The 9,934-nt window shown below is 41.7% G+C and overlaps 1 protein-coding gene across 6 annotated transcripts in view; it reads left to right on the top strand.

The window, feature by feature from the left end:
• The first annotated feature begins 379 nt into the window (after positions 1-379).
• The window catches only part of LOC132819773 (girdin-like), a 378,017-nt gene continuing 368,462 nt past the window's right edge, over positions 380-9,934 (top strand). For all 6 annotated transcript variants that reach the window (XM_060831525.1, XM_060831521.1, XM_060831524.1 and 3 more), the window contains exons 1-2: positions 380-821; positions 951-1,051. In XM_060831525.1, the coding sequence (XP_060687508.1) occupies positions 762-821; positions 951-1,051 (161 nt within the window). In that variant the 5' untranslated portion in view covers positions 380-761. The remainder of the gene's footprint in view (positions 822-950; positions 1,052-9,934) is intronic.

Below are 9,934 nucleotides of genomic sequence, written 5' to 3'. Positions count from 1 at the left end.
ATAATCCTTTACATAAATGGCGAATATCACTCAATCTTTGTCTAATCTATAAAAATTCTCATGGATGGAGGACTTATTTTTCCTATCCGAGCCTCCTGCAGAACAACACGGCGGAACGATACATGCTGGGCGGGGCGTGGCGGTTTTTTATCTGGATTTAGTGATAGCTGTATGGATGAAGGGATCTCGTGTAGGGTGGTGATGCGGCTTTGGTGAATGATGTTTCATAGCCGTTAGTCGGCTCGTGCTAAAGCGCAGTATATCTGAGGAAACGCGTGTGGTGATATTTGAAATATCGTTGGAGATGTTGGCATTTATTTTTGAAACCTCAAATTTCAATCTTCCCTCTAATTTTAATCTATCCCTTTAAAACAAGAGGTAGACGATTACTCGGCGTCGATGGGAGATGAGTGTTCATTTTTTTCTAATATCGAGTTTTGTGTTAATTTGTCATGAGGGAAGATGATTGTGGTCTGAGGGCTTTCCATAGGAATTCGAGTCTGCTGCAGGAAGAAGGCGGTTTTCCTAAAATGATGTAGATGCTGTAATTAAAATCAAAATTTTGTGCTGAAAATGAACTTGGTGACGTCTCGGTCGCAGTGTAAATGATCAAGATTTAAGCACCTCGACTTACTATGGATACTTTGAAAACGGATTTCACCTCTCTTTAGGATGCTGAAAGTGGGAATACGGCTACTGGCAACAACGGTGGATTTTACAGTTTAAAATAAACTCTCTTTATTTTTAGTTTTTTTTTGAAAATGGAGACCGATTTTGCAACGATTCTTGAGCAGTTTATGTCAGATCCTTTAGTAACTTGGGTAAGTACTTGACTGTGTTTCTTTTAGACCACCTAAATCAGTAATTGCAACCGAAGGTGGCAGTTACATATAATAGATATATTTATGCTGACATGATTTTAAAAAATACTGTCAATCTCCACCCTTTAGGTGAAGACTTTCGGGGCGTTAGCTCCAGCAAATGGAGGAGCACTTTTGGAATACATGGAGTTGGTTGACGGCATCTTTCTGAGTAACATCATGATTCAAATGTAAGTATGCTTATTCTAAGAGTACAGTTACTCGTTTTTCCGGGGGGGGGGGGGGGGGGGGGGGGGGGAACGTGTTTGCTTTTCTTTTGTATGTTGCGCATTTAAACTCCATGTGAGATTGTGAAAGATTTACACATCCAATTACCCTGGATCGTCTCGATGAGACAGATATTCCGTAGAGAATTACTGAATTATGTTTCAGTGGAAAGATATCCCCTAGGGGCGGAGGTCTAGTTTTAGTTTTTGTCTAGTGTTTCCAAGCGTCGCACTCTCGTCCTCTGATTTCGAATAGGTAACAAAATCAGGTCAAGCTGCAGCATTTTATCGAGATCACAAATAAGAGGATTACTAATTTAGGATTCTGGGATTTTCTTCGGTGGAAACTAGCCCTTTCCTAGCCTACGGGTTATTTATATATATAATACACTATAAAGATAAACATTTTTCTGGTCCCCTGAACCTATTTTGTAGTGTAAACTGATGTTACACAATATACAGATTCACTTCACAGCATTTTTATCAAACCTTTCATGTTCTAAGTGATTCAACTGTGTGCCATACTAATATGACACATTTTAACAGAAAATAAGTGTAAATTGGGAATTTAAATGAGGATGAGCATTTATTTTGTGCCAGTTAAGCATGTACAGTATCATTGGGTGAGGCAGTGGCCTCCTGATATTATTGATGGAGAGACCAAGGTAATGTTCTGGGAACTCTGGTTTGAATTTCGCCATGGCAGACAGTGGAATTTGAATTCAGTAATCGAGAGGTAAGAGTCTAATGATAGCCATGAATTGATTGTCAATTGTCAGTAAAACCTTTCTGGTCTTCTAATATCCCAAAGGGAAGGGAATAACCATTCTTGCTTGGTCTGACCTACATGTGACTCAAAATCCACAGCAATATGGTTGCCTCGTAACTGCCTTCTGGGCAACTAAGCGTAGGCAATAAAATGCTTATCCAGCCAGTGATGCCCACAACCTGTGAATGAACATATTTTTGAAAGTGATATGGAGATACCAGGTAGTGTAAAATCAATTTTTATTTTTGAAAAAACAAGCTTCCCAAAGGTTGATAAGAATATGTAATTTCTGTTACGGCAGTTGAAATAGGCTCTGAATTATTTTAAAAATGCATTGGAGTTCATTGAAAGATAGTAATTTATTGTATTGAATAATTCAGTCGAACCTCAGGGGTAACTTTTTCCTCAGTGGCTTGTAATGGGAATGAACTCACAAAGGAAGTGGTGGATGCAGATACAGTTACATACAACATTTAAACAATATTTGAATAGGTACACAAATGGGAAAGGTTTGGAGGGATATGGGCCAAGTCCTGGCAAGTGGGGTCAGTTTAGTTTGGGGAAATTCGGCTGCATGGACCAAAAGGTCTGTTTCTGTGCTGTATCACTCTATGGCAGAATAGTTAAAATGTGGGACTTTGTTAACATGTGGAGTGGTTATGATGTATAGAACCATTGCATTTAAGGGAGTTGCAGAGATATACAAGAAAGGATTGACCAATCTTGTTGGTAGTTCCAGACAGTGTGGGAATCAATCAGGAATGGAGATTAAATGAGCAACTTAGAACTACATGATATGCCAAAAGATGTCGATATTTTATTGCATAATTTTGCAAGATATTGCTAGTTTCAAAAGAATAAGTAGTTTTGAAGATTCATGGTTGTATAATTTTATCACTGAATAGTTGGCAACAATGAAGTTAGCATGGTTAATTTCATGTAATTTTTGTTGTCACTGTACCTTGGGCCACCATAATGTGAGGTATTAGTTTTAGTTTGGAGTTATGTTGACTGATTGGTTAGCATTTTGGATTCAGGGATTGATATCTTCCCCTGAGAAAGGGAAATGTTCGATTTTTTTTTCATAATTGCAAGGATCACCCAGGAGTCACAGAATTAATCGACTCTCTTGGAATTAGAGGTGACTGAGCACACTGGTAGTGTCTCTTTGAGTCAGGAGGCCAGAGTTCAAATCCCACCACCTCCAGTTGTGTGTAATGTCTCTAAACTAGTTGATGTAGAAAATACATGGATTAGAATGTGACATGTTTTCTTTTAAAAATGAAAATGTAAAGATGCTTGGATGGGATGGTTTTGCAAACTTAAATTGAAAACATTTTATGTATTTCCTATATCTCAGCTAATTTCAATTGGATTTGACAAATGTTAAAAGATGTATTTGTTATACTGAATAGTAATTGTTGATTTAGCAGCAAAAAAGAGTGGAAATGCCAGCAATAAGGCTGAAGTAGACCAGCAGGAGGCTGGAAGAACACAGCAAGCCAGTCAGCATCAGGAGGTGAAGTCGATGTTTTGGGTGTAATCCTTCAGGACTGGGAGTGGGTGTAGGAGGAGCTGCAGATAAAGGGGATGTCGGGGGCAAGGTGGTGAAGTGGGGATAGTGAAGACAGGCAGAGGGTATGACCTGGTTGGTCCATGGGAGGAATGAATTAGGATGGTGACCGGGAAGGTACCCTCTACCTGTCTTCATCTATCCCCACTTCACCACCCTGCCACCACCACCCCCTTTATCTGTAGCTCCTCCCTACACCCATCCCCAGTCCTGAAGAAGGGTTATACCCAAAACATCGACTTCTCCATCTCATGATGCTGCCTGGCTTGCTGTGTTCTTCCAGCTTCCTGCCTGTCTGTTTTGGATTCCAGCATATGCAGCTTGTTTTTTTGCCTCTAAGCAAGAAGGCTGAAACCATTAGGTGATGCAAATTTCATTTTCTGGATGGTGGGCTTTTCAATTTGTATTACTTGAAAATAAATAAAGAATAAATAATTGAATATTTTGGCTCGCTCTTAAAATATTAACTTTTGAGCAAGTTACCAAAATGTTATCAACTTGGTGGGCAAACACAATATGGCATTCTTCAGAATTTAAATTTATTTTATCTCAAACTAATTTTCTGGAAATATAGGGTCTCATTATATTTCATATTTGTTTGGCAAAGATTAATGCTGCCCATTGAAAGCTTTGCTGTTTCCAGTTGAGGAATTACTATCTGTACATGTATTTAATTCTTGTTTCTTTGGGGTCATTTTACACACACAAACATAACGTGAAACAGATTTATTTTGTTCTGTGTACCAGTTGATCATGAAGTAGCTCCCTTTTCCGAAATGTGAATTTTAATTCTGGACCAAAGTACATTTTAAAAAAAAAATAAGCTGACATTCCTGGGCATCCTGTATGATACAAAATATTATTATGGTAACTCATTTTCAATTCAATTTCAGTTCTTCGTCACATCACTGTTTTATGGTATAGCTCAATTCAGTGTTAATATTTTACTACATTTGAACAGTCATGCTAAGTCAGCGGTATTTCAGTTTTAAAAATAGCTTTAGTGGCTAAAGCTATATCCTCCACCAAATTTTGTAGTTTTGCATGAAATGCTTCATTGAATATTGCATTGCACACAACTTGCTCCTGGTGCAGCAGAAACTAATAGTTCAAATCCAGTCATTGACAGATGGTCAGATATTTGTTGGTTGATTGGAGTCTAGTTTTAAGCTCTGCTGGAGCTTCCATTAAGTTATCAAATTTCAGATCCAATGAGTTCTGGTCAATGTGTCATTGATTCCTAATGGTTAACTGTATGAAATCATTACTTCTTGTGCGGGGAAGGAGCTTAAGTGAGGTTGACTGCTTTTTTTTCTCTCTCGTTTTAAAATATTCAATTTGTATTTCTAATGGAGAAGGACTGCACAACTAGTTTCTTGCAGTTCAAATGAAATTGATGTCAGTTGTCATAAGTAGGTTACTCAAAAATGCAAAGAGCTGTAGGTCATTCTTTGTACTGTGCTGTCTATTGACTTTGTTGGGAATTGGCCTATTTCACTTGGCATCGTGTCAGTGAAGCATTCTAATTTTCTGGTTTACAAAGAAATCCATTCATCTGTAGTATGCCTACTGTCCTGGAAAGCATCTGCATACTGACAATGGAGTTAGCTTTCAGCACTATATTATTCGATTGGATAAATGCAGTTTTTTTTTCCCAGTGAAATCTCAATTACAAACATGACCTGAGTCCAGGATGAATCTTAGAGGAGAGGGAGCAGGTGGTGAGGATGAAGAAGTCGCAAGGAAGCTGGGGGACTAATCAAGACTTGGAGGTTGCAAGGAATTTCAGGGGTAATGGAGACAGGAAGGCTTTGTGGTGGCTGGTTCGCAGGGTACCGTTTGAATGGGAGGAAGAGAGATAGTGGACATAGTAAAAAGAAATGCTGCATGTGTGGGGATCAGTGGGCTGTCTGGAGGAGATGGAGGCTGCACAATGAGGGGTAAAGCAAAAGGGGTAAAGAGGTTGTACAGAGGGAACACTAGGAGATAAGAGGGGAGGTTGTAAAAAGAAATCAGTTATTAGCTGTCAAAGGGAATACTTGAAGTTGAGTCCTGACTTGTGCCTTGTGGTTGACATAGTGTATAGGCTTTGGAGTCTGAAGGTTAGATTACTTACAGTGTGGAAACAGGCCCTTGGGCCCAACAAGTCCACACCGACCCGCTGAAGCGCAACCCACCCATACCCCTACATTTACCCCTTACCTAACACTACGGGCAATTTAGCATGGCCAATTCACCTGACCCGCACATCTTTGGACTGTGGGAAGAAACCGGAGCACCCGGAGGAAACCCACGCAGACACGGGGAGAACGTGCAAACTCCACACAGTCTGTCGCCTGAGTCGGGAATTGAACCCGGGTCTCAGGCGCTGTGAGGCAGCAGTGCTCACCACTGTGCCACCGTACCGCCCCTGTGAGTTACGTGTGACAGAGTTCACAGTGTTTGACCCCCTTTTATTGCTATGGTTGGTCATGTTCAGTCTCTGGTCAATAATAACTCTTAGGATATTGGTTAGTGATGGATTTAGTGACCCGTAATACCTTTTTGAATATGAAGAGGAGTTGCTTAGCTTTTCTGTTGCAGATGATTATTGTCTTGCTGTTGTGTGACATATATCTTATCACTTGCAGTACAAAAAACCTGGATTTAGAACAAGTCTTGTTGCATATGGGTACTGAATGCTTTAATATCAATGGGTTGTGAACGGTGCTGAAGTTTGCGCAGTCAGCAACAAATATCCCAACTTCTGATTTTGTGATAGGAAGACCATTAAAGCAACTGAAAGTGGATGAATCCATGGCATTACTCTGAGGAAATCCCTGGAGCAATCTGCTGGGAGCAACCGTCTCTATAATAAGTGTGGCTCCCAAGAGGGGTGTCTCTTCACACCACAGAGCCACACTTGCCCATTACCTCCATTTGAGGTTGCATAATGCTGCACTGGTGTCAAGGGCAGTCACTGTCTCATTGCCTGTGACTTTTTGTCCATTTTTGGGCCAAAGCTGTAATGTGGTCAGGAGCTAAGTGACCCTGGTAGAACCCAAATACATTAAACTAAGCTGGGAACCTCAATACCAAATCATTGATATTGACAACAAACAGTAATGAGCCTAGCACCAAATCCAGGGGCACTCCACTAGTCACATGCCTCCAGTTTGATAAGAGTCTGTCCGCTATTACCCTCTGTTTCCTAACATCAAGCCAATTGTGTATCCAATTTACCAGCTTGCCCTGGATTCCATGTGATCTAACCTTCCAGAACAGCCTCCATGTGGAACCTTGAGGCTTTACTGAAATCCATATAGGCTAAGTCTACTGCCCTGCACTTATCAACCTTCCTGGTAACTTCATCAAAGAATTCTAACAAATTTGTGAGGCATGATCTCCCTCTTTTGATACCTTTGCCTCCATGCCCACTTCCTTTGGATAAGAGTCCTCTTCCTGTCCTACAGATCCCTTCACCCAGCTCCAACGCTCTCCCTCCCTTTGGCATTTTACTGCACTTTTCTTTGAGAACCATCGACATGGCATTGGTCACCTCAATTTCTCTGCATGCTTCACCCATTCCAACCTATCTCTGAGTTGACTGTACGCTGCTAACAAATCCAACTCTGACTTGGTGATTTTAAGTTTGCTGACGAGGGTGGTGCAGTTTGTCTCGTGGACTGACCTCTACTTTGCAGAGGCTGATCGCAGCTCACAGGTACTTTTTCCTTGAACCATGACCCCTCCATGGAACATCAAACCATTGAGTCCATTATGGTTACTAACATTACTTGATCTGGTGAACCATCCTGTCCACCACCACCCTCCACCTGGCCAAGCTTATCCTTGCTCTGAACAGCTTTTCTTTTAATTGCTGTTACTTTCTTCAGGTTAAAGGGGTGGCCATGGATAGCCACGTGGTGTCCAATTATGGTTGCCTCTTTGTGGATTATATGCAACATTCCTTGTTCCAGTCCTTTTCTCGCCATCACTGATAACTTTCTCCAGTTTATCAATGATATCATCAGTGTTGCTTCCGTCACCTATTTAGAATTGGCAAAGTTTATCAATTTTACCACCAATTTCCCCCCTGCACTCTCATTTTTACCTGGTCCATCTCTGACTCCTCCATTCCCTTCCTCGACATCTGATTTCATTTTTGGGGATAGGCTGGCCACCAATATCCAATACAAAGCAACCAACTCCCACAGTTACTGTTTAACTGTACATTCTCATATCCTGCTTCCTGTTCCATTTTTCCAGTTTCTCTGTCGCATCTGTTCTGATGATGTCAACTTTAAAAAGGGGACTTCTGAAATGTCCACCATTGCTCAACCAATGATTTCCATGCCCTGTAACTGACAAGGCCCTTAGCTGAGTCCAACCCATCTTCTGCACTTCAGCCCTCAGCCCCCACCCCTTCCCTTCCACAACTGCATTAGGGCCTCCCTTGTCCTCGCGTACCGTCTGACCAGCATCCACACCCGAAAGATCGTTAGCTGTCATTCCACCACCTCCAACAGGATGCCATCACCAGACACACATTCACCTCCCTACCATTGTCAGCCTTCCACAAGGACCTCTAGGTCACCCTGGTCCACTTCTCCACTCCCAACATATCTCACCTGGACACATACAGATACACACTTCAGACGAAGCCGTGCCTTTCCTGCACCTCTATTTCCCCAATGTTACAGGAGACCACATTGCAGTAGACTAGTTGAAGTGTAGATTGGGTGACTGCTTTGCAGAAGACCTGTGTTCTGTCTGCAAAAAAATACACTCTGGTTGTCTTCAACACATCACCTCGTTTGCTGACCAATATTACTGTCTGTGGCTTGCTACAGTGCTCCAGCAAAGCTTGGCGCTGGCTGGATGAAGCAGCTCATTTTATGCTTGGGAACTTTGCAGCCTTTTGGACTTAACATTAGAGTTCAACAATTTTAGGGCTTGAGGCACATTCTCCATGTCCTTATCCCAACCCCCACTCACCAGGCCTTGTTATCACATGATCTGCTACTACCCACAATCCATTGTTAGCCATTCATTCTCCTAGGGTGATTTGTTATCCACTCCTTTCTGTCCAATTATTTTTCCTCTCTGGCTCTATTATCCCCCAACACCCCAACCTATCTTGGGGAAAACAAAAGTTTTTATGCAGTAGTTGCTATCAGTTCTGAAGAAGGCTCACTGAATGTTAACTCTGCCTCTCCACAGATGCTGCCAGGCCTACTGAATTGATCCCCTAGCTGGATGGTAGAGTAGGTAATATGTCAGGCCATGAGGTTACAGATTGTAGTTGAATATAACAGTCATGCTGCCCTGTTGATGCCTAGTTTTGTTACTAAATCCCTTTGAAATCTATTTCATGGATAATATACTTCAAGTTTACAAACATAAATTAGTTTAGCAATTTTAAAAAGGTCAATACTTTGCTCTACCAAATAACCTTATTCTATTACATTTAGTAATACTGAAATACCACTTCAAGGTAATGAAGTGTTGACTTTCCTCATCAATGCTATGACTTCACTGTCCATTTTTAATTGGTTAGTTTAGGCTTCCTCTTTGTTAATTGCAGTGTAGTTGCTAAGGAACTTTTTGATCAATGTACAATATTTTGTAGTTTTGAGATGAAAGGGAAACCACTGGGAGTTTGTAATGACTGTACAAAAGAAGTTAGTTATAATCGAATCATCCTCCAAGGATTACACAGTTCAGCTTGCAAGAATTTCCTTTTAAAGTAAAAGCCTTTTAGGCCTATAGTAACAGTTAAAGCACTAATGGTTGAAAACATACATTATTAATATATTAATAATTAATATTAAATCAGACAATTCAGTAATTTAGACTCAGCAGTATACAGAGGAACCTCTATTATGAGATGGGAGGGCGGGGCACTCTCTCGTTTTGATAACTGATTTATTCGGTTAATTGATTTCCTCTGGGGCTCGGAGTTTTCTGCCCCCCCCCCCCACATCCATCCATCCCCACCTACCATCTGCCTTCCGCTTGCTCCAACACTATCCAACATGACCGCCCCATCCACCTGCACCCCAGTCCATCCCCACCCACTGTCCACCCCCTGTCCAACCTGTTCCCCCGGGGCAGCCAGAGTTGCTGCCTCTGTGGGGTAAGTCTCCATAGAGCCCACATGCACACAACATTTTGACAGGTTACACCTCTGTCCTATAAGGGCAATGTTGAAGAGATTATCTGGGGAAGGGGGATTCAGGGTTCACCCTGTGTAGGAATCAAGAGCGATTAGATTATTTACAGTGTGGAAATAGACCCTTCTGCCCAACAAACCCACACCGACCCTCCGAAGAGCAATCCACCCAGACCCATTCCCCTACATTTTACCCCTCCACCTAACACTGGGCAATTTAGCATGGTCAAATCACCTAACCTGCACATTTTTGGACTATGGGAGGAAACCAGAGTACCCGGTGGAAACCCACACAGACACAGGGAGAATGTGCAAACTCCACACAGACAGTTGCCTGAGGCCAGATTTGAA

The sequence above is a fragment of the Hemiscyllium ocellatum genome, chromosome 10, assembly GCF_020745735.1.
Source record: "Hemiscyllium ocellatum isolate sHemOce1 chromosome 10, sHemOce1.pat.X.cur, whole genome shotgun sequence".
NCBI lineage: Eukaryota > Metazoa > Chordata > Chondrichthyes > Orectolobiformes > Hemiscylliidae > Hemiscyllium > Hemiscyllium ocellatum.
This window is presented reverse-complemented; position numbering and strand designations above follow the sequence as displayed.